The following is a 25,483-nucleotide window of genomic DNA, read 5'->3' on the forward strand; positions in this document are numbered from 1 at the left end:
TGAGTGATCCCTAAAAACCAAAACTGAAAAATAAATGAACCGATTATGATTTGAATGTGAGGTATCCCCCAAAGGCAATGCAAGAAAACTTAGAAGTGAAATGGCTGGGTTATGAGAACTTTAACCCAATCAGAGAATTAATCCCCTGCTAAGGATTAACTATCCAGTGATTGCTGAAGGTAGACAGGATGTGGTTGGAGAAGGGAGGTTCCCAGAGGTGTGCCTTTGAGGCATATATTTTGTATCTGGAAAGTGGAGTCTCTCTCTGGCTTCTGCTGTATTGTTTTGAGTCGTTCCCTCTGTCACACACTTCTGACCTGATGTTCTGCCTCACTTCAGGCCCTCAAGAATGGAGCTAGCCCTCTATGGACCTCTGAAACCATGAGCCCAAAATAAACTTTTCCTCCTCTAATTGTTCTCTTCAGGTCTTTTGGTCACAGCAGCGAAAAAGCTAACTAAAACACTAACTATATATCAAGTTGGTGATACAGAAATATAAAGAAAATAATTAGGGCTGTGTTTGTGGCTCAGTGGTAGAGTGCTCACTTAGCATGCATGAGGCATTGGATTTGATCTTCAGCACCACATAAAAATAAAATAACAATACTATGTCCACCTACAATTGAAAAATAAACATTAAAAAGAAAGAAAATAATTATTTCAAGTTGTATTAGAACACAAGAATTGAAGCTGGGCATGGTGGTACACGCCTATAAATCCCAGCAACTCATGAGGCTGAGACTGGAGGATTTCAAATTTGAGGCCAGCCTCACCAACATTAGTGAGATCCTGTTTTAAAAAAAAGAAAATGACTAAAGATATGGCTTAGTGACAAATACCAAAACCAAAAACAATCCACAACTGCCTATATGCCATTAGTGAAATATATTCCAAGAATGCAGCTACAAAGAAATCTTTAACTTTATTCAATAGTTTGTAATCCAGTTATAGCAGTACCGGTATTATTTTAAAACTACTGTGGGATGATGATAATCAAGCAATTATGTTAATACTGTTAGGAATCATTTATAGGAAATACAGGAGGCAGAAGAACAAATTAAATCCTTCTAAAGAAGCAAACAGATTAATCCAGAATCAAGGACATCTAGAGAACTGAAGGGAAAAAAGGAGTGGGAAAATGGGTGAAGACACTGATGCACTTGGATTTTGATATGATAATTTCTATTTTGTCAGTCCTTCCATATTTTTTTGTTTTGTTTTTGGTACCAGGGATTGAACCCAGAAGCACTTAACCACTGAGTCACATCCCCAGCACGCCTCCCACCCCTTTTTTAAAAAATATTTTTTAGTCGTTATTGGATACAATACCTTTATTTTATTTATTTTTATGTGGTGCTGAGGATCAAACCCAGGGCCTTGCATGTGCTAGGCAAGTGCTCTACCACTGAGCCAAAACCCCAGCCTTCCCCAGCCCTTTTTTATATTTTATTTTGAGACAGGGTCTCACTAAGTTGCTTAGGGCTTGACAAATGCTGAAGCTGGCCTCCAACTTATGATCCTCCTGCCTTAGCCTCCTAAACTGCTGGGATTACAGGTGTGCACCACCATGCCCAGCTCTTCCAGGCTTTAAAAATACTTCATTGAGTATTCTTGTTTTCAGAAAGAAGTTTAGTCAATATACCTAACTATATTATTGGTTAAGCATCCCTAATCCAAAAATCCAATGCTATGTTCTCAATAGAAGTTTTGGATTTCAGAGATTTCAGATTTCAGCTTTTAAGATTAGGGATACTTAACTGGTAAAGTGTATGCACATATTAAAAAAAATAAAACCCCCACACAAAGAAACTCTGAAATCTGAAACACTTCTAGTCCCATGCGTTTCAGATAAGGGATATTCAATCAATCAAAACCAGATAGACCTCTGACTTTTGATTATTTCAGATCAACTTAAGAAATAAAGGAATACTGAAACTACTGATTAACATAAGCAAGCCATTTCCCAGATGGTGGTCTTTCATATCTTTTGCAAAGTTGGGTAATATATCCTAGTACACAGAAGAACAAAGAACATGTAAATTAATTTACTGCTTAATATAGATTAGTTGTCCACATAGATGTAATTTTTTACCTCAGCTGACTCTAAAAATGTAACTTATGTATTTAAATAGTAATCTAAAATAAGCTGTTAAAAAACAATAAATATTATAAAGAACTACTCTACTTTCAATAATAGTAATATAGAATTATTTTATATCATGAGAATTTCTAAAAGTGTAAGAACATAACACACTGAAATGATCCTCGTTTTTCTTTGAGAATTTCATAGAAATCTCTGAATAAAATGAAACAATAAAGCATGTCCCCAAAGTTGAAATAACACACTGTCACAACCATTGCATTAAAAGTTTATATTATATGCAGTGAAACCTAATCCTGATACAGACTAAACCTAAATTCATTTGAATCTATTAGTTAATGACACAACATTTCCTTCTTTTAAATGCAAGTACTAGCGAATGGGAGTGGTTAACTCTACTTCCACAGTGATGTAAAATTAAAATGGATAAATTTAAGTGTTTAATGAATTGACCCTTAGTAACATACCTTGTAATGTTATAGTGTATCTACAAACTGAGAGAATTTTAAATGTCAAAAAGCAACCCATTCTCTATTTCCACAACAATATTGCTGTATGTAGTATTTTTAACACATTTTCTCCCAGTATTGGAGATTGAACCCAGTGAGTATAACCCCAAATCCTTTTTTAAAAACAATTTTATTTTGACACAGGGTCTTGTTTAGTTGATCAGACTGGCTTAGAATTTATGATCCTTTTGCCTCAGTATCTTCAATCACTGGGATTACAGACATGTGCCACTGTCCCTGGCGACCGGGGACTGAACTCAGGGGGCACTCAACCACTGTGCCACATCCCCAGCCCTATTGTATATTTTATTTAGAGATAGGGTCTCACTGAGTTGCTTAGAAGCTCACTGTTGTTGAGGCTGGATTTGAACTTGCGATCCTCCTGCCTCAGCCATTTTAGCAGCTGGGATTACAGGGTTGTGCCACCATGCCTGGTCAAACCTGTTCATTTTTAAATACTATGACTGATGACTGGTTTCCGAAATCCATAGAAAGAATCTAGGGTCCAAATGAACCCTCAAAATAAAGTGAAAATAAAGCACCTAATCAATAATAAATTTCTGATGTTGCAGATTAAAATGTAGATACATTTTTAGAAACATTAATTTTATATTAATGTTTATACTTCTAGAGTATAGTCTCTTTTCTAAGAAAATAAGCTACAAACTGGGCATAATAGTATATGCCTATAATCTCAGTGACTTGGGAAGCTGAGGCAGGAGGATCATAAGTTCAAGGCCAATCTAAGCAAGTAGGCCAGACCCTATCTCAAAATAATTTTTTAAACTAATTAATTAAATTAATTAAAAATTAATTTTTAATATTTGTTGGTTTTCAAATGATGAGAATTTAGCAATGAATATACCATAACTTGCTTTCTTTTCTAAGATAAACTGGACATTCTGGAAATTAGATTTGATTAGATATCAAATTTAGATTATTATACAATCAATCCACTAAGGGATGGAGTAAAAGCTTTCTTAAATCTAATCTCATTTTATAACATTCATGTGTTTTCTTTTTCACATATGTCATGTAATTTTAAATTTAAAACTGTCTCAGAAAGATAAAATACAAAGTCTTAATAAATCTTCTGAAATTTATAGTATTATTATTATTATTAATTTTATATCAGAGATTGAACCCAGAAGCACTTAACCACTGATCCACATCCCCAGTCCTTTTTATATTTTTATTTTTTAGACAGAGTCTTGCTAACTTGCTGAAGCTGGTTTTGAACTTGCAATCCTCCTGCCTCAGCCTCCTGGGCTACTGGAATTACAGGCGTGTATCACTATGTCTGGCAACACTTTTATTTCTAAAACATAAAACTAAATGAATGATCATTCACATAGCACCAAAAATATCTCTGGAGAAAACAACATTTATATTTACTTACTATCCACAGTAAGTTTCATGAAGAAAAATATTTAACCCCAAATACACAAAATAGAAAACATTTATTTTTATCATGGGAAATGAAAATTAAAAGCAGAAGGTGTTCATTTTAAGTGCAGCCTACTCTAGGTTTGATTCCCAGCACTGCAAAATAAAAAGCAAAAATAAAATGCCTTGTGTGTATCTTGGGTCAAATGATCCTTTGTATCAGAAAAATAAAGATAAATAATCCTAATTAATTACTTCTGTACCTCCTTAAAAGAGAAGTCGAAACATTTAAGTGGTTGATAAATATGAAAAGCTGATTAAATATAATAATCACCACACTATATCATGATATCTTAAAAGGTAACATGACAGTTTTATCATTTTAGAAAAGAACACAAAAATGGAGAAATAAAAAAGAGTTAAATCAGTATCTTAGAAATCCATTTACAAGGAAAGTCAAATCTATTTTCCACATTTTTCAATATGTAAAAAGAAAGTAGAGGCATTAAAAAGAAGCACAGTTGAATGTTAATAAGGAAGCTGCTAAAATGTGAAGCCCAAGCTCCACAGATAAATACACAGAAAGGAGGAAAGGCCAGCTCTAATTTACATGAGGTATTCCAATCTATAGCAAATCTGAGATACATAAGTATGCTCACTGCTATAAATTTTTTTAAAAATTTTTGTCCATTTTGTTGCGTGTGCACCTCTTGAAATAAATTTGAGTCAGCACCAATGACAGCTCTGCAGTCCTCCTATGTGGTACTGATCAGGTGGTTGCAGAGCTTCAGCTCACAGCAACACAATGCAGCTGAGCAGGCAAGCACAGCCCACAGCCAGCAACGGTTCCGACTCTCCAGAACAAGACGACCTTTAAGCTTCAAGTGTCCCGGAGAAAACGAGATGCTGATGTTGAAGACGACACTATGGTAAGCTGTTATTTAAATCAGTAAGAGATGGACTTCAGAATTTTTTTCCTTTTTCTTTTTTTAAGAAAAAGTCAACATTAGGATTGAATATATATTCAATAGCAAGTGCATGCAGGGGATTTGCTGCAGTATCAGTTGAGGGTTGTCTTTTTAATATGCATTCACTTTGTAAATATACATGTTTTTTCCTATAGAATTGGTACTGAAATATACAGGGAAAAAAAAACCCACACACTTTACAAAATGTGAGGTATGGTGTTGGTCTGGATTTTTCAAGTGCCTTGAAATGTTTTTACAAGGATATTTATCCTTAAAAAATGAAATTTCAAAAATTGTTTAATATCTAAATAAAATCTCATCGTATACACACACACATTAATTCTTACATTACTGCAGAGATTAAAAAACAAAACAACCCAAAAAACCGACACGACAGCCATTTTTTCCCATCTGAATAAGAAAGCATATTATCAAACACAGTAATAGCTTAAGACTTCAACTCTATTTGCAGATAATGCTATTTATCATATTAAGACTTTGAGAAGATAAATATGAAAAAAGAATGGTAAAAGGAGAGAGAAAATAAAGAAGAAAATGCAGGAAAGAGGATGTTTGTGGTGGTGGTGGTGGTGTGGGGGGGGAGTCTCTCTCAACCAACATAGCCCCAATTGAAGGATTAGGCATTTGGACTATAAATGAAGGGCAGCTTTGTTAGTTTAATCACTGGAACAATTATAAAAAGACTCAACAACAAGGAGGTTTATTGAAAATTTTGCCTAATGCTAACTGACCCATGCAGATGCCTAAATTGTATTTGCATATTAAAAGAAGGGTGTATCTGTTTGTTTCCAGGCTTTGATGGAATATCAGATATTGAAAATGTCTCCCTGCCTGTTCATCCTCCTGTTTCTCACACCTGGTATTTTATGCATTTGTCCTCTCCAATGTATATGTACAGAGAGACACAGGCATGTGGACTGTTCAGGCAGAAACTTGACTACATTACCATCCGGACTCCAAGAGAACATTATACATTTAAACCTGTCTTATAACCACTTTACTGATCTGCATAACCAGTTAACCCAATATACCAATCTGAGGACACTGGACATTTCAAACAACAGGCTTGAAAGCCTGCCTGCTCAGTTACCTCGGTCTCTCTGGAACATGTCTGCTGCTAACAACAATATTAAACTTCTTGACAAATCTGATACTGCTTATCAGTGGAACCTTAAATATCTGGATGTTTCTAAGAACATGCTGGAAAAGGTTGTCCTCATTAAAAATACATTAAGAAGTCTTGAGGTCCTCAACCTCAGCAGTAATAAACTTTGGACAGTTCCAACCAACATGCCCTCTAAACTACATATTGTGGACCTGTCTAATAATTCCTTGACACAAATCCTTCCAGGAACATTAATAAACCTGACAAACCTCACACATCTTTACCTACACAACAATAAATTCACATTCATTCCAGATCAATCTTTTGACCAACTCTTGCAGTTGCAAGAAATAACCCTTCACAATAACAGGTGGTCATGTGACCATAAACAAAACATTACTTACTTACTTAAGTGGATGATGGAAACAAAAGCTCATGTGATAGGAACTCCTTGTTTTAACCAGATATCATCCTTGAAGGAACATAACATATATCCCACACCTTCTGGATTTACCTCAAGTTTATTCACTTTAAGTGGGATGCAAACAGTGGACACCATTAATTCTCTGAGTATGGTAACTCAACCCAAAGTGACCAAAATACCCAAATATCGAACAAAGGAAACAACGTTTGGTGTCACATTAAGCAAAGACACCACCACCTTTACTAGCACTGATAAGGCTTTGGTGCCCTATCCAGAAGATACATCTACAGAAACCATCAATTCACATGAAGCAGCAGCTGCAACTCTAACTATTCATCTCCAAGATGGAATGGTTACAAACACAAGCCTCACTAGCTCAGCAAAATCATCCCCAACACCTATGACCCTAAGTATCACTAGTGGCATGCCAAAAAATTTCTCAGAAATGCCTCAACAAAGCACAACCCTTAACTTACGGAGGGAAGAAACAACTGCAAATGTAAAGACTCGCTTACCTTCTGTGGCATGTGCTTGGGAAGTAAATGTTTCATTTCTCTTAATGCTCAATGCTATGGTCATGCTGGCTGGCTGAGGGTTGGCATTTTCTTAAAACTAATGAAAACCTCCTCCCTGATGTACAGTTGGGAAAATATGCCCCTACCTAACTAGTGATTCAAGCTATGTTAAGTATTCAAGAAAGCCAGTCTTACATTTCTGACTCTGATGTAAATGAGTAACTTGTCTTAAATAAAAGAAGTGCACAATGTCTTGGTACTTGCTGCTACTTTTCTGTCTTAAGTAAAACTAATGAATTTTTTTTAATGAAATGTTTTCTTTTTAAGGCTTCAATTTATTGCACAAAATATAAAGCATCTAAACTTTAATATGTATTTTATGTATGTTTACACTGTCAAACATCTGGGAAAAAAATAAAAGGTCTATGCTTATAACTGTGTCATTTAGCTTTCTAGTCATGTAAACTTTGGTAGAATCAAAATGCCTAATAATTTTTGTTTTTAGGAACCTTGGTAAAGCCTTTAAGGTGAATTGAACTAAGGATTCTGCCACTAAAGTATAAACAGTTAAGTCACAACATTATTTTACACACAAGCCATAATTGTATTAAACCTAAATGATGTCCTGCTTCTGAAGAACTCTTGGCTACTTTACAGATTATATAATGAACAAAAGCTCTTCAAAAGGCTAGAAGACACTAGGCTTTGCATTTTAATAAGGAAAATTTAACTTTGTTCTTGCATTTAAGCATGAAAAACACAATATAATGAAGAGTTTTAGTTTAAGGACATATAAAGGAGTAGTTTAAGTACATATTTAACAGAACATTTACAAAATAACTTAATATTCACAAAATTAAATCCTACTACTATTGCAAGAGTGCAAAACTTGGACCATTCCGCAGGAGGGACAGGGAAGAAGAAGAAGGGGAAAAGGGGTGGAATTCTCTGGTGCTATAACCAAGTAATAAACACAATAAAGCCATAGACTGGGGGGGACTAGGGCTGGACATGGGACGGATTTCACACTCTAATCACACTGCGTTGGGACTCCATTTAGAAAAAATTGAGAATTTTCTACAAATACAAAAATAAGTTATCTTATGAATTGGTGACAAACACAAGAAATAGCCAAGAATCAGCAAAAGAAGCCCTGAAAGAAGGATAGATTAAAATTCAAGATAGCATAACTGAAATGAATAAGCTTCAAATGAGGTATTTAATTTGTGAAACATAAGGAAGAATCTAATTTCAAGCATTCCTAGAGTTGGACTGAGAGTACAAAAAGAAGTTTTTAAGCTTCTTCCTAAAAAGTTTTAAAATTCAGATAGTATTCTCTCCAGGTTTAAGAACATTTCTATTCATAGATAAAGAAAAGTAATAACATTCTAATGTGTCCATGCACCGCTCTTCTTCCTCTCCTTTTCAAGGAGAAACTTCATGGAAAAATTAGTTAAGCTTCAATAGAACAACTCGTCCCTCATACTACCTAGGACAGTGGCTCTTGAATTATTCTGCCCTATTACCTTAACTGGCTTATCATATTAAGGAGTCTCACCATGAAGACAAGGGCAAATTATTTGAACAAGTCCCCCAAATTGTTAAAATATATTACCTTTTCAAATGGGTATGCTGTCATTTCTGTCTTCCAAATACGGATCTAGTACTTTCACTATGCATGGCAGAGGCTAATTACTTAGATTATCCCTACTCTACCACAACATGTCTTATTTTAAAAAAGCATGCACTATATTCCACAGGAAGTGGGTTTCTTAGAAGTTACTGTCCTTTATTCTGAGGGCGTCAAGGGCTCAATGTTGTCACAGAATTCCTATGGAGAAAAGTAGCAGGAAGTAAAATTATGGACTATAGTATCAGGATTACCTATGGATTATGTCAATTCTACTAATATGTGTATAAAATGTGGAAGAAAAACTTGGTAAATTTACAAATACCATATATGTCAACTATTCAGACTCTGTGACCTTAAGAAGAAGTATAAATGCAGTCTTAAAGAAATTAGAAACTTTTCCCTAAGAAAATCAGACACTCATCATCAATGAGAGGGCTCATTATTTGCCCCTATGTACTGTATTACTGGACTCCATAAACATTTCAAAATGCATTAGTTTTCTCATGCCTTAAGCTCATGAGACATACAGATATATGTATGTATATGTCAATATATATGACTTATGATTGTTCAAACTTAGATTTTTCAACTTTACAAAAGTGTGATAATGTACCCCTACCAATCATTCTGCTTTTCACAATCAGTACAGTATTCAATAAATTACATGAGACATTCATAACTTTATTATAAAATAGGTTTTGTGTTTGATGATTCTGCCCAACTTTAAGTGAATGCAAGTATTCTACACACATTGAAAGTTAGGCTAACGTTATGATGTTCGGTAGATTAAATACACTAAATACATTTGTGTGTGTGTGTGTGTGTATATTTTACTGGGAATTGAACCCAGGGCCCTATACATACAAGGCAAGCACTCTACAAACAAAGCTATAAACCCAGTCCCTAAATGCATTTTTGACTTGTGATATTTTCAACTTACAAAGAGTTTTCTGGAACCTAATCCCACAGTAAGTTGAATTGTTATGTATAAACATACATATATCTCCACTCACCTATCCCTGAAATGTGGTTCTATTTCATAAGCCACTGCCAACTTCTGGCTATACAACTAACAAATTACTTTACTGCTCTAAGTCAGTTTCCTCATCTATAAAATGGGCTAACATAACATAGTGGTTTCTTTCTCAGTATTAAATGGCATCATTCATATCACCCAATATGTGCTGTTCAATAATTTTTCATAATGAGGCTATGAAGCAACAACAAATTCCTTTAAATGACATTAAAAATGTAAAAATGTCAGAATCAACTTAAAATCTTTTATAGTCATTCCCTATAAAATATATTTTAAAAACTAGATAAGGAATGCAAACATGCATTTGCAAACTACCAGTCAATGTTATGCTGGTGAAGACTAAAGTTTTGGTTTTGTTTTTAAATGGAGAAAATAAGACTTGTTATTAGTTATATTAATTATATTAAAATAAAATTAGTTATTAGTTATATGGACCTTGTTACACATAAATATCCATTTTGGTACAAATGGCACAGTACAAGAGCATCATGAGATTCCCCCAGCCCCTAAAGAGGACGAGCAACAGCAAATCTCAGCTATGTTACCAAAAGTAAATTATTATTTTTTTTAAAGAGAGAGAGAGAGAGAGAGAGAGAGAGAGAGAGAGAGAGAGAGAGAGAGAGAGAGAGAGAGAGAGAGAGAATTTTGATATTTATTTTTCAGTTTACGGCGGACACAACATCTTTGTTTTGTATGTGGTGCTGAGGATTGAACCCGGGCCGCACGCATGCCAGGTGAGCGCGCTACTGCTTGAGCCACATCCCCAGCCCAATTATTTTTTAATTATTATTATTTTTTTTGGAGGTGCTGGGGATTGAACCCAGGGACTCATGCATGCAAGGCAAGTCCTCTGCCCCTGGGGTGTAACTCAGTGGTAGAGGGCTTGCCTAGCACGAGGCATTGGGTTTGATCCTCAGTACCATATTAAAAAAAATAAAATATATTGTGTCCATCTGAGAGAGAGAGAGAGAGAGAGAGAGAGAGAGAGATAATGAGAATATAAATTATTGATAACCACTAATCGAAGTCTTTTTTAAAAAATATTTTTAATTGTAGATAAACACAATGCCTTTATTTATTTATCTTATTTATTTTTTTATGTGGTACTAAGGATCAAACCCAGTGCCTCACATGTGCTAGGCAAGCACTCTACCACTCAGTTACAACCCCAGCTCCACTATGGCAATCTTTTTTAACATTATTTGGTGAATTCCAGGAAAACACAGAAGCAACAGATAAAACTGTAAGATAATAAGAAACTAGATCATTATTGACAAGTGAAATAATTATCCAAGAGATTCCTCAGAATCTCTTTAAATAACTAATGACAAAATAAATAAGGAAATACTTAGTTTCCTTTTGTGCTGGCAAAAAATTAGAAAATTATGAGAAAACATACGATGCTGCCAGGAGTGGTGGTGCACACCTGTAATCCCCATGGCTGAGGCAGAAGGAGTCAAAGTCAGCCTCAGCAACTTAACAAGGCCCTAAACAACTCAATGAGGCTTTAAGCAGCTCACTGAGACCCTGTCTCTAAATAAAATATAAAAAAGGGCTGAGGATGTGGCTCAATGATTAAGCATGCCTGGATCTCATCCCAGGTACAAAGAGAGAGAGAGAGAGAATGAATATGAGAATGAATAAATAAGAATATACAATGCCAAGAAACAACATTCACATGAAATATGCAGGACCTAATGGGAAAAAGCTGGAAAACATTACTGAGAGGTATGTATCTAGACTTGATTAAAATGGTAAACTAAGGATTCTTCACTCATTCAATCATTCTCTCTTCACCCCCCCAGCCCCCCCCAGCCCCCCCCCAAGTACTAGGGATTGAACCCAGGGCTCTCTACCATTAAGTCACAATCCCAGCCCTTTTTATTTACAGAAAGGGCCTCTCTAAATTGCTGAAGCAAGGCTGGAACTCAGTCTCCTCCTGCCTCACTCTCCCAAGTCGCCGGGATTATAGGCATGCACTACCGCATGCCACTCTCCATTCTTTCGACTCAATCAAATATATAGTTGGTACCTGGAGCATAACCAAGGCTAAATATAGAAGACACATCTTGACTGGATATTGTAAAGCTGCAACTATTTCCAACAATCTATGGATTAAATCAATTCTGACAAATATTACAGTGAGAATATTTTGGGAAATAAAATATATAAGATTGTTTGGAGAAATACATAAGAAAGAACAGAAAAAGGAAGAAAGAGAGAGGATCTTAGCCTTTCCTAAGAGGAAAACATGCATCAACTACCATAATTAATACAGAGGGTAATAACATAAAAATAGGAAGGGTTTGAGGCTGTAGCTCAGTGCTTGCACAATGCCCTGGGCTTGATCTCTAGTATCACCAAAAAACAAAAACAAAAATGACAACAAAAACACAATACAGAAATGATAACACAATCAGAACACAGTACACATAAGAACTCAATATATGATAAAGCTTTGCTCATTAGTTATACCATACCAGCAAATTAGCTCTGTGCCTACTTCTCAAATTTGGTTAAATTTAGAAAGAACAAAATCAGAAAAAAAAAAAGAAAAAGAAAAGCATCAATATATGCTGACAAAAACTGGAAAATAGTCCAATTGAATGCTCGATTCATGTGATCCACAAATATAGTGGACTATAAAAGATAATATTAACAAGAAAAGCATAAAATTAAAAGAATTTTAAAACATTTGTAAATCTGAGTGGAAGGCTTTTTTGGTTTTTAATTAGACAAAGAAAAAATTCACAAATCAGCAAAATATTTATAAAATGCCTTCAAATTTCTTTATGCTTTAACAACAAACCTGATAAAAAATACTCAAATAGAGTACCATAAAGGAGATTATTAAGAGGAGTTTATGAAATGGGTAAGAATGTTAAGATTTACAAGGGATAAATGGACACAAATAGGATGTTTACAAGACAGGGCACTGGGGGGTTAATAACTATTATGGGAATACAGCTGACCAACCCAACTAAGAAACAATAAAAATGTGATGCCATTTCCTACTATTAAAACAACAAGCAATTTTTTTAAAGTAATAAAACGCTAAATTACAGATGGTATAATGAAATGGCCACATTCACATCCTGGTACAATTCTTTTGAGAGCAATCTATCAAATTAGTCACAACCCCAAATTCTAGAAAAACCACTGCTTTCTTGCTTACTTGCATACACGCTCTGCCTTAGTGCTGGGGACTGAACCCAGGGTCTTGCACATGATAGGCAGGAACTCCACTACTGGAATTGAGCTATATCTCCAGTCCAACAACATATTAGAATTTCTAACAGCAAGGAAAATAGAAACAGTGCCACATATTAACCATCAGGAAACTAAGTAAATGTCAACACTCTAACCTAAATATTATGTGACCAATAATAATAAGTTTTTTTAAAGATTGAAATGTGGAAAATGCAAATATTAGATAAGCAAAAATTACACGCTATTAACACACAAGCTATATAACTTTATGAAAACAATAAAAGAAGCTAAGAACCATAGTACATGCCTGTAATTCCAGCTACTCAAGCAACTGAGGAAGGGGAATGGCAAGCTCAGCAACTTAAGCCTCAGCAATATACTGAGATCCTGCCTCAAAATCAAAAAACAAAAAGAGCCAGGAGTGGTGATGCATGCCTATAATCCCAGGGACTTAGGAGACTAAGACTGGAGGATCACAAGTTCAAGGTCAGCCTCAACCTTAGTGAGATCCTGACTCAAAAGAAAAAATGAAAAAGGCTGGGGATGTTCCTCAATGGAGGTTTGACTTGGTGTATCTGTCTTTAACCCAGGATGCACCTCTGGGTTAAATCCCCAGTACCAAAATAAATGAATAAAACGAGCATTAAATTGGACTATTTTCCAATTTTGAATTTGTGATAGAGCACACCTAGAATCAATGTCGGTGGAGGAAGGAAAAAGAAAACAACTAGAAGAAACATAACCAGGGAGGAAGGGGGAAAGTGTTGGAGAGTGATATTGGCCAAATTATATTGTTATACAGTCTGCATGTATATATGAATATGTAACAATAAATCCCACCATTATGTACAACTATAATGTACTAATAAAAATGAGGAAAAATAAAAAATATATATACCAAAAAGGAAACATAGTATATTAAGTATGTCTTATTACCTGCCTTGTCCTGGAAAAATGGAATGGATCTAAGAAAAATAACTATTGGAGAATCTGTCCAAGGAATCTAGGATGAGTAGGAAAACGAGAGAAATGCAAAGAGGCTAGATAATGTGTGAACAGATAGGTATGGTCAAACAACTAGAAATTTAAAGATGAGAAATACAAAGAGTCACTAAAAAAAAATAATAATAATAATCAGAAATACAAAGGCACAAAAAAAATTCTTCAAAGCACACACATACTATATTAGCTTAATTTAGCTCTACATGGCCAATTGCAGACAGGAATCCTTCCCCAACAAATCTTAGCAGACAAGTTCTTATAAACAGCAACAAACCAAATCTTCAATAATTTTCCCTATCTCAGATGATGGCTTACTTTATGACTAGACCCTAGCTTCCTTTAATGATACTATTTTAATTTTTTTTAAATACCAGTCCCCGCATATTCTATAGTTCAAAAAAGCAAAACTTATTTCTATCTATCAATTTACCATGCACTCCCTTGCCACCAGGCTTTCTGAGATTCTGCACGTCCTATGTGCTATACTCTTTTCCCTCTTCTTACCAATATTCATCATTTTAATTTTAGCTTATCTATCGCTCCCTCCCAAGTTTCTTTTTTTGACCAGCTTTATCTGAGCCTATAAATAAAAACAGAATGAAAAAACAAAATCAAAGATGTGACTAGTAGACTTAACAATAACCTAATGAAGATAGACCAAGTCAAACCTCCAAGTCTTATTCTAGGGTCAGTTTTAGCATAAAAGTCCTGAGAAAGAGAGTAAATAAAAGAATGAAGGATTGGGTAGGCTACTATTTGTCAAATAAGAAGCCATGAGCAGTGGAGAGTTATGCTTGAAACAATCTCAGATAATTAATAATTAATAATTATTAAGCCTGATGACTTGTGAACAATTCAGTGCCATAAACTGTCCAAGGGAAGTCAGTCAGGGAAGTAAAAACATATTACTTCAATGTGTTAATAATGTGTTAAGCAGGTTAGTTTGTTTCACACTTTGAAAACTGTGACAAATGAGGTTTTTAAGAAGCTCAACTTTAAAACATGCCATTTTGGTTCAACAGCCCCCAGTCCATTAAATATATTTAAGAACTAAGGGAGATACATAGGATAAATACACCCATTTATCCCTACTTAGAATTCCTGGCTTGAGATTCTGAATTTACTCAAAGTTACTGATGAGCTTGAAGTATGAAAATGAAACACACATATTGCTTGGTTTTTGTCTGTTCAAAGTACATTCTAAACACAAAGAACATTGTGGTTTAATAGAAACAACATGACAAAAAGTTTTATAGGCGCGATGGCACATAACTTTAATCCCAACAGCTCCAGAAGCTGAGACAGGAAGATCCCAAGTTCAAAGCCAGCCTCAGCAATAGTGAGGCACTAAGCAACTCAGTGAGACCCTGTCTATAAATAAAATATAAAATAGGGCTGGCGATGTGGCTCAGTGGTTGAATGCCCCTGAGTTCAATCCCCAGTACCAAAAAAAGCACTTTATAACCTATATTCTGTGTTATAACAATCTCATAAATGACTGTGTCTTTTGATTAACACACACACACACACACACGTATATATATATTTAAAAATGTATGCCACAGTGTTTTAAGAAGTAGATTAAATCATATAAAAATTTGTTCTAATTAGTTATACATGACAGTAGAATTCATTTTGACACAACATAAGTGGAATATAATTTCTCATTCTTCTGGTGGTACATGATGCAGAATCACACAGGTCATGTAGTCATATGTACATAGGGTAATGATGTCATATTCGTTCTACTATTGCTCCATAAACATTTTAATGATTACTACTGTTCCCTGTATAAGAGATTCTTGGATAATTAACAAGAGTAGGAACAAAAATGACTGAACCAGGGCTGGGAAAATAAATAAATAAAACAAAGGTATTGTATTGTGTCCATCTACAATTAATATATATATATTTTTAAATGACTGAACCCATATGGTACAATTTCCCATGTATCTGCCCTCTTGAGTTGTGCTTCAAATAACTGGCTTTTTATTTAAAAGATCTGTTATTTATTTACCCCATGACAAATATGATTTGTTAACAATAAAAAATAAGATATTTGAATATTTGCATGAATATTACAAGGCCAAGGATCAATTAATCTGATGAAATACTCATACCAGGAAACATAGTTTTTCCACTTTGTGTACTCTGGTTGCCCATAGTCACATTACAGTTTAAACAAACTGAGTGAACTCTGCGACTGAGGGAGTTTAAACGTCTGTTAAATGCTTGCCTCGACAGAAAAGAAACAAAGATCTAATGGCTTTTCATCAAGAAAGAAAGGGGAAAAAACCCAAAAGCATGTAAGGGGGAAAAGGATGCCATATACCATAGTAACCACTGAAAAAGCCCTCAACTGCTAACCAAAGCCTCAGCTACCATTATCACATCTGAGATGTTATATAGTATTAAGAGTATCTGGCACATAGCCACAGGCATCTACCCGTTTTATTACTTAGACTTTATCTATTCCGTTGTATTTCCTCATACCAATGACAAATAAAGAAAGCAAATAACTATTTAAAAATAATTTCATCTATTTTATAGGATATTTCAACAAGTATGGCTTTTCTACTATGATCACATCAAATCCCTCTTGCTTAATGTCATACTTTCATGAAATACTATGAGTCTTTTGTTCTGACTGTAAATTTTATAAGAAAGCTGCAGATTATTAGATATAAACTTAGAGACATTTGAAAGCCCAAGTTTCTGTAAGACATATCCAAATTAATTGAAAGTTTGGGGATGTGACTCAATGGTAGAGTACTTGTTTAATATGTGTGAGCCTTGGGTTCAATTCCCAGTACCACAAAACAAAAAAGTTACATTAAATCAAAGAATCAAGGAGTCACTTGAAACTAGTAAAATATCTATATTCATGTATTAACTATAAGATGACTGTAAATTGACTTTAACTTTGAACATAAATAATAATACTCCTAAAGTGCTTACTAGTTTGTCAAAGAAATCATGGTGACTAGTCTTATTTTTATTTCAATAATATCAGCATTACTGAAAATGTTCTGGGGCCTTTTTCAAATACCACTCAGAACCAGTTTGTAATTACACCAAGAAAAACCCCTCATTTTAAGCAGGGTATGGTGGTGCATGCCTGTAATCCCAGCAACTATCAAGGCTGAGGCAGGAAGATCACAAATTTGAAGCCAGCTTCAGCAATTTAGCAAGACCTTGTTTCAAAATTTAAAAAGGCTGGGGATGTAGCTCAGTGGTAGAGAGTCTTATCAATTCCCTACAATACTGCATAAAACCAAACCAAAACAAAAACCTTCCACATGAAAACCAAACCAAAACAAAACAAAGAAACAGTATTACTAAACTTGGTGTTTTGTTTACCAAAATGCTTTCAACTTTGAAAATTTTCTTACTACATTCTAAAATAATGTGCTTCAGACTTTGGCAGCACTTCCAAAACATTATTTCTCTAAAATGATGTACTGTAAGATAGCATGGTTTGAAGTAAGTATATCGCCTCCACCTGTGACTATTCTGTAGGGAATAACATTCATTTGGATGTATTTATTCTTTATTTTAGTTGCAGTTGGAAACAACAACTTTTTTTATTCATTCATTCATTCATTTATTTTTATGTGGTGCTGAGGATTGAACCTAGGGCCTTGCACATACTAGGCTAGCTCTCTACTGCTGAGCCACAACCCCAGCCCGGATGTATTTATTCTTACATGCTTGTTTTAGAAGTTTTCTAGATGTTCAAAATAATCAAGTCTTGTAGATATCTCTCAGGATTATTTTCTTTCAAGGATTACATACTTACCTAAAAGAGGTGAACCATAGTTGGTTCAAAAAAATAACTGTTTTGGGGAGTGGTGGTGCATGTCTGTAACCCTGGCAGCTCCAGAGGCAACAGGTAGATCCCAAATTGAAAGCCAGCCCCAGCAACAGTGAAGCACTAAGCAACTCAGTGAAACCCTGTCTCTAAATAAAATACAAAATTGGGCTGGGGATGTGGCTCAGTGGTTGAGTGCCCCTGAGTTCAATCCCCAGCTCTGTTTTTATAAAGCAGTAGATGAACTGCAGTCACTAACCATCTTTTTTCGTATGTGTCCAGTCATAACCCTCGATTCTTCAGTATGTAACAAACACTAAATCATCTTTGTTTAACAAAGTGAAGCCTTGTTTCATTAACACCCAAAGCTACTGTACTTCTGTAAACCAAGAATCACAGAAAACAAAGCCATTCAATAAATCTTTTGGCTCAATTCTAATCACTAGAATGAAATCCAGTATCCTTTATTCAAACTACAATCATCTATGTCTATATTTAAAGCTGGTAATTAGCTTCTATAAAAAAAAATTACTTTTAATCCTATCAATGAATAATTATAAATAGATAATAATTTAAACCTAGATTCATTTATTAAATGTTGTATGAAATGCCACATATTCTGCTAGATTTTCTGAGTACCCAGATAAAGGCATGTAAGACCTAGGAGCTAAAAGTCCAATGTGTAAACAGAAAAATTATATTTGAAGGTGGCCATGTTATTTACTAATTAATGGTGGTTCACACCTGTAATCCTCGCAGCTTGGGAGGCTGAGGCAGGAGGATCTGGAGTTCAAAGCCAGACTCAACAACTTAGCAAGACCCTATCTCAAAATAAAAAATAAAAAGGGCTGAGGATGTGGCTTAGTGGTTAAGCACCCCTGGGTTCAATCCGAGGTATCAAAAAACCAATAAACTTACTCTGGTTTAGTAGAGGAGGGATTTAATCAAAATTTGTCTACATAGATCTAATACCAAGTATTGGGTAAGGATGTAGAGAAATTAGATGTGGAGAAACTTTTAGATGTGAAGAAACTTTTATATGTGGAAAAACTTTTATACTGCCATTGTGAAAGTACAGACATGATCACTTTAGAAAACAGCATGATAGTTCTTTAGAGGTAAAACTTTGAATTACTATACGTCCCAGAAATTTCCCTCTTAGATACATCTAAAAAAATGAAAATATAGGTTCACATAGAAATTAATACATAAATATTTATAGTAGCACTATTCATAACAGCCAAAATATGGAAGCAATTTCAAGTGAAAGATGAATGGACAAATAAAATGTGGTATACCCATACAATGGAATATTACTGAGCTATTAAAAAAAAGGAAGTTCTGGGGCTGGGGCTCAGCAGTACAGTGCTCGCCTTGTACATGTAAGACACAGAGTTCAATCCTCAGCACCACATAAAAATAAATAAACAAAATGAAGGTATTGTGTCCATCTACTACTAGTGTGTGTGTGTGTGTGTGTGTGTGTGTGTGTTGTGTGTGTGTGTGTAAATAAAGTTCTTATAAATGACAGGTGGACACTGAAAACATTTTATATAAAGTAAAAGAAGCAAGTCACAAAACAGCACACATTGTGTGATTCCATTTATATGAAATATCTGAACATGTAATCCATAGAAAGTAATTATTAATTGCCAGGTGTTAGGGAGGGGGATGAAAGGGGAGTAACTGCAAATGATTATAGGGTTTATTTTGGGAATAATGAAAATATTTAAAGTTAGTGGTGATAAATACACCACTCTGAAATGTTAAAAAAAATCACTACCTTGTATATGTTTATTAAAGGGGTGAATTTTATGATTTGTGAATGATATCTAAATAAAACTGAAAAAAAAAAAACCTCCAGAGGAGAGGGAGTAAGATCTTTAATCAAAAGTAGAAGTTGAGCCAGGTGTGGTGGTGCACCCCTACAATCCCAGTGGTTCAGGAGGCTAAGGCAGGAGGATCACAAGTTCAAAGCCAGCCCAGCAACATAGTGAGGCCTTAAGCAACTATGCAAGAACCTGCCTCTAAAAAACAAAAACAAAATAAAGGGGCGGGGGCAGGGCTGGGGACTTAGCTCAGTGGTAATGTGCTCCTTGGTTCAGTATTTTAAAAAAAAAAAAAGTAGAAGTTGAAGGATGCATGGCAGGGCATGGCAGAGGAGGGCATAGCTAGTGCATAATGTGAGGCATATGGTATCAAATCTGGAGCATCCCTCTAACAGATGTTCTTATACTCTATGATGGTTAACCCAGCTTCTATTATTCAATTTAAGTGACCAATTGAATCAAATGGTTTTAAAACTTTTTTGATCAATATAGTGGGCTGCCTCTGTAGCTTTGCCAATCCCTAGATCTTTTTTTTTTTTTTTAAAGTATCTGCTCTGATGATACCCTCTGCAGTATATCATCAATGTACTTTCCTGAGAATAGTCCAAGCTCAAATATGTTTACTTGGGGCCAGCACCATCAGACTTCCAGAATGTAAGGCCAGCATCCAGCCTCTTACCAGAATGACTTGAATCTTTTGCTTTAGCTGAGCAATCTTTTTTTTTTTTTAAAGAGAGAGTGAGAAGGAGAGAGAGAGAGAGAGAGAGAGAGAGAGAGAGAGAGAGAGAGAGAGAGAGAGAGAGAGAGAATTTTTAATATTTATTTTTTAGTTCTCGGCGGACACAACATCTTTGTTGGTATGTGGTGCTGAGGATCGAACCCGGGCTACACGCATGCCAGGCGAGCACGCTACCGCTTGAGCCACATCCCCAGCCCTTAGCTGAGCAATCTTGCAAGTAAAGTGAGCAGTATGAGACTTGTATGAGATGCTAAGGAACAAAAGGTTTATCTTATAAACAAGAGTTTTGTTTTTGTGTTTTTGGAACTGGAGATTGAGCCCAGGGGCACTCTACTAGACCTTTTTATTTTTTGAGACAGGGTATCAACCTCCCAAGTCACTGGGATTATAAGTGCACACCACTACACCTAGCCACACCACAGGTTTTTTGAAATATGATACATATATGATTTGGTGGTATATGAAATAGGCATTTGCCAGGCATGGTGGCGCATGCCTGGATTTCAAGCAGTCCAGGAAGCTGGGGCAGGAGGATCACAAGTTTGAGGCCAACCTCAGCAACTTAGTGAGGCCCTAAGTAACTTAGCAAGATCCTGTTTAAAAAGAGTTGGAGCTGGGCGTGTTGGTGCATGCCTATAATCCCAGTGGCACAGAAAGCTGATGCAGGAGGATGGAGAGTTCAAAGCCAGCCTCAGCAACTTATAAAGGTCCTAATCAACTCAGCGAAACCTGGTCTCTAAATAAAATATAAAAAAGGGCTAGGGATGTGACTCAGTGGTTAGGCACCCCTAGGTTCAATCCCCAATACAAAAGAAAGAGAGGCATTTGCTAATTGTACATTTCTTTTTACTGTTACTTGTTGTTTACTGGATTTCTAGTTATGGAATCAATATACTTTCCATTTATAGTACAAATTTTCTTTTAAAGAAAACAGTCAAATAAAAATTTGGAGAATGTAATAGCATAGGCGGTTATGAAGAAATGACAAAAATGTCAAAAGTGGTATATAAATGCCTTAAATATAACAAGAGTACATAAAAGATCTACCTGAAAGTGCTATGCTCATATTATAGACAGATCATTCTGGGAAAAAATGTGGAAGTTGGAGGGTATACGACAAAAGCCTAGGCCATAGGTCAGCAAACTACACAGTCCATTAGCACTATGCTGCAAGCTAAAAATGGTTCTCACACTATCTGGTCCTTCACAAACAAGTTTATCAATTCCATCTTACTCAATGAACAAAACTACTGAGTCTGGGGGTGCTGGGGTTGGGTTCGATCCTCAGTACCACATAAAAAATAAATAAATTAATTAAAGGCATATTTAAATAAAAGAATTTAACAACAATAAAAACACTACTGAGTCTGTAAATATGAGGGTAAAAAATAAAAAAATTTCTGAAGCAAATCAACAAGACTTAATGACTTACGAGATGTATCTGGTAAGAGCAGGTAAAGGCAGGTTTCTATTTAAACCTCAGGGGAGATGGGGATACCATTATCCAAGAGAGAGGAATAAAAACAAAGTATCTTTTAAAAATCAAGTCATTTTTCACTGGTTATATCCACATTTAAAGTCACTTTTCAGTGCTATATAATACTATAATGCTTTGAATGTTCTAATTTTAAATATAGGCAAAACCCCATTTTTAGTATAATAAAATTTTAAATCCTGAAACCTGAACTGCCTTTAGGAAAGTATGCATACATAAATTCATTTCAAACATTAAAAGTCTAATACATGCCATAAAAATATTACAATTAATACTATAAATCTACAAACTTGGTATGGATCTACAACCCCTTATTTGAAGGTACCCTTTGAAGCAAAATGTATTTCTGTATTTAGACTTGTTCAGATTTAGGAAGGGTTAAAGCAGTTAGGATTTTAGTAGGAAACAGAAGCACATTCAAATTGGGACATAAGAGATTATGTATAAAGAAGACATGATTTAAGGAAACTACAAAATATAGTGAGATCCTATACCTGAAGTAGAGGTTAAGAGTGAGCAATTACCAGAACGCAGACATAGAAAAGATTACCCAACAAAACCCAAAATCCTCATAGAGAGATGCAAGCAGCAGAGAGAACCCTCCAGGAAGGGAGCCAAGGGAATACATACCCCAATTTTTCTTTCTTCCCTCCAATACCCTGTTTATATTCCCTAATGGCCAATTGGAATGCAGGGAAAAGAGAAGCCCAACAATGTCCTCCAAAGAGGTCAGCCTCTGAAAAACAGAGTGAATGTAGAAAGGCAAAGGCAAGTTACCCAGCACTCAAGTTATATTAGTCATCCCGGACTAATTTCTGTCACAAATAACCCCAAAATATCACTGGCTAAGACAATAAAAGTTTTATTTTTTACCTACATCATATCACCTGGTAGTTCTACTGTCTTATAGGGTCCTGGAGATGCCTTCCACTCAATCTTGTGTTTCTAATAGACATTCATAGAGGAAAGCAAGAATGGATGATTGGTATGAGGTTAGACACCAGGCCTGAAATGATATATATCACTGGAACCTACATTTATTTGCTGCACAAATACTACCTAATTACAAGGATGCTAGGAGTACAGTGATGTGCCCAGAAAGATAAGTCCAGATATGCCTTATTATGCAGTATATACTATTCCAGTGAAACTGGAACAGCATGTCAAAATTAACACTAAGTATACTAAGATTATAGGAATAAAGGAAAAAAAAAAACCTCACACCAATGCAAGTAAAATGTTCCAAATAAATTTTAGTGCCAAACTTTTTTTTAAAAAAAACTAAGTTTCCAGGGGATCTGGAATTCCAGAATTACAGATAAGGGATTATGAATGTGTATATGATCCACAAAACAGGAGACAGAAAGTATAGAAAGAATTTTTAAATTCAAGTCTACAACTTGCAAATTTATGTTTAAAATGCAGGGAAAACCCACAAATGACCAAATGCCTCTTATTACTGTAGACATTATTAATTATATCAGTCCTCAGACATGAAGAAATTTTTTCAATCGACTCCAATATTTATTGTATCCTGATCTTTATAAGCATTCACTATGCTAGAAGATAAGAGGAATACAAGTCAGAATATGGTGAAAAAACAATTTAAAATACCTTTAATAGTAAAAAACAGACTCTGTGTAAGGCAGTAATATAGGACTAAAAGTTGGTGACAGTCAACAGAAAGGCACTACTTATTCTATCTTTAAGATAAATGGCAGGAACAAGAAATACAAAGTTAAAGTTGGAGACTGTTAAAAGAAAAAGCACTGCATACTTTATGCTTAAGATAAAAAGTAAAAATAAAAGGCCTCCCCCAATTATCCACTGTTCAAGACAAACAAGAAGAAAACATAAAAACTAATGCAAGCAAGTCAGACCATAACCTCTTGAATAAAACTGTACTTAAATGGATTTTTGCATTAAAATATACTGGGAGAGTGGAGGTGGGTTGACACAATTTTGGACATATTTTACATCATATACAAAATAGCACAGAAGTGCTAAGATTACAACACAATCATAAATATTGCTACATATATAAATATGCAACTTATATATTATAAATTTATATATTTATAAACATAAATATACACATTCATATAAATATGTATGTATATATATGCAAATTTCTGGTCTACAACTGTATAATATTGTTTGCCCTTTGACTTCCTTGCCACTCTGTCTATGGAGCGGTTACTTTGCTGCCTGGCTACTCTGATTTGGGGTAGCCACCCTGCTATACTAATCAATGCAACAAATGATTCTTTCCACCTCTCTATTAGCTGTATTTGATGTCTATCCTGCATGAGTTGAAAGACCTGCTTGAGTAGGTGATGCTAAGTATAAAAGCCTAATATGACTGATTCTGAAGTGTACAATTAGGGAAGGCTCACATAAAAGGTACTGACATCAGAATTAAACCTAGAGTTATAGTTTTGAACAAGGAAGAAAAGTACTTTGGGAAGATGAGGGAGGCTGCACATACAAAAAAAAGGAAGTCTTTAAAGGCTTAAACAATTGGCAAATGATTTTTGTTTGGGAATATCTGAGTGCTGGAAAGTTCAGATATTAAAATGTTATTTATTCATCATCAAAATGTCCAGGAAGCTTAAAATTAATAAGAATGAGAAGACAATGAGAAATCCAAGGCTAGAGAGTTATTTGGCTAGGTGATGATGTGGTTAAGAGATTATGAGAACACATCTGGATCCAAGAGTAGGAAGGAGAAAATACTGAATTTTACATAAAGCGAGTATGAAGTTTTTGAAGCACAATAAAGTATTGTGTAAGTTTAGTACTCAAAAGATCAGAATTAGCAAAATAAGTCATGCTGACAGTCAGCTCTGGGCAAAAATATTACTATTATCAACTATGTATGTCCCCAAAGCAAGAATGACTAAGTAGATGGAGAAAGCACAGTATCAAACTCCTGAGCATTATCTTAGAAGTCTAATTTTAATATTTACTCTGGTTGCCAAGAGGCTTCTTTTGTTTACTTCTTAGGTCTGAGCACACTAACCTCCAGTTAAGTAAACTTATTACATGTACCATATAAATTAAGATTTAGCAGGCAGTTGTTCTATTCATTCACAAGAAAAAAAATTTACAGCAAAATAAAACAAGTGAGGAACATGTATTGACTTGTACTTTTGCCATTTAAAAAGCAATTTCCTTGTATGCCAACACTATTGTTCACAGCCCTATAATACTTAAAAAGTGCTAGCCAGTATGATGAAAACATGAGCACAACACAACCAACTTCCTTATACACTGTTATCAAGGAAAAGAACTAATCAAAACACAAAATTCCTGTAAAGAATTTCCTTAACGTCTTCAAGGCAAGTGGTTTGGTGATTTAATACAAACACATACACAACTTTATAAAATCATATGCAATTCTTAGTTTAAGTCTCATAGAAATACAGTTTAACTTCTTAAGATTATTTTATTTGGGGCTGGAGTTGAGGTTCAGTGGTAGAGCACTCGCCTAGCACATGCAGGGCACTGGGTTCAATCCTCAGCACCGCATAAAAATAAAACAAAGGTATTGTGTCCACCTATAACTAAAACAAAACAAACAAACAAAAAAGACTACTTTATTTACCCAAAATTAAATTACTGGAATGTATCCCAATAATTCCTAAATTATTTTTTTAAACTTCAAAATATTCATAACTAGAAACTATCCTATAAACA

The 25,483-nt window shown here is 34.9% G+C and overlaps 2 protein-coding genes across 13 annotated transcripts in view; one reads left to right on the forward strand and one right to left on the reverse strand.

Moving 5' to 3' along the window:
• Positions 1-25,483, reverse strand: part of Nf1 (neurofibromin 1) — a 252,535-nt gene that overhangs the window by 73,877 nt on the left and 153,175 nt on the right. The window lies entirely within an intron of this gene.
• On the forward strand, positions 4,766-7,288 carry Omg (oligodendrocyte myelin glycoprotein). The gene is made up of 2 exons (XM_005327799.4): positions 4,766-4,925; positions 5,778-7,288. The coding sequence occupies exons 1-2, from the start codon at positions 4,923-4,925 to the stop codon at positions 7,104-7,106; spliced, it is 1,332 nt and encodes a 443-aa protein (XP_005327856.2). The 5' UTR covers positions 4,766-4,922; the 3' UTR covers positions 7,107-7,288.

This window comes from Ictidomys tridecemlineatus, chromosome 3 (genome assembly GCF_052094955.1).
Source record: "Ictidomys tridecemlineatus isolate mIctTri1 chromosome 3, mIctTri1.hap1, whole genome shotgun sequence".
Taxonomy (NCBI): Eukaryota; Metazoa; Chordata; class Mammalia; order Rodentia; family Sciuridae; genus Ictidomys; species Ictidomys tridecemlineatus.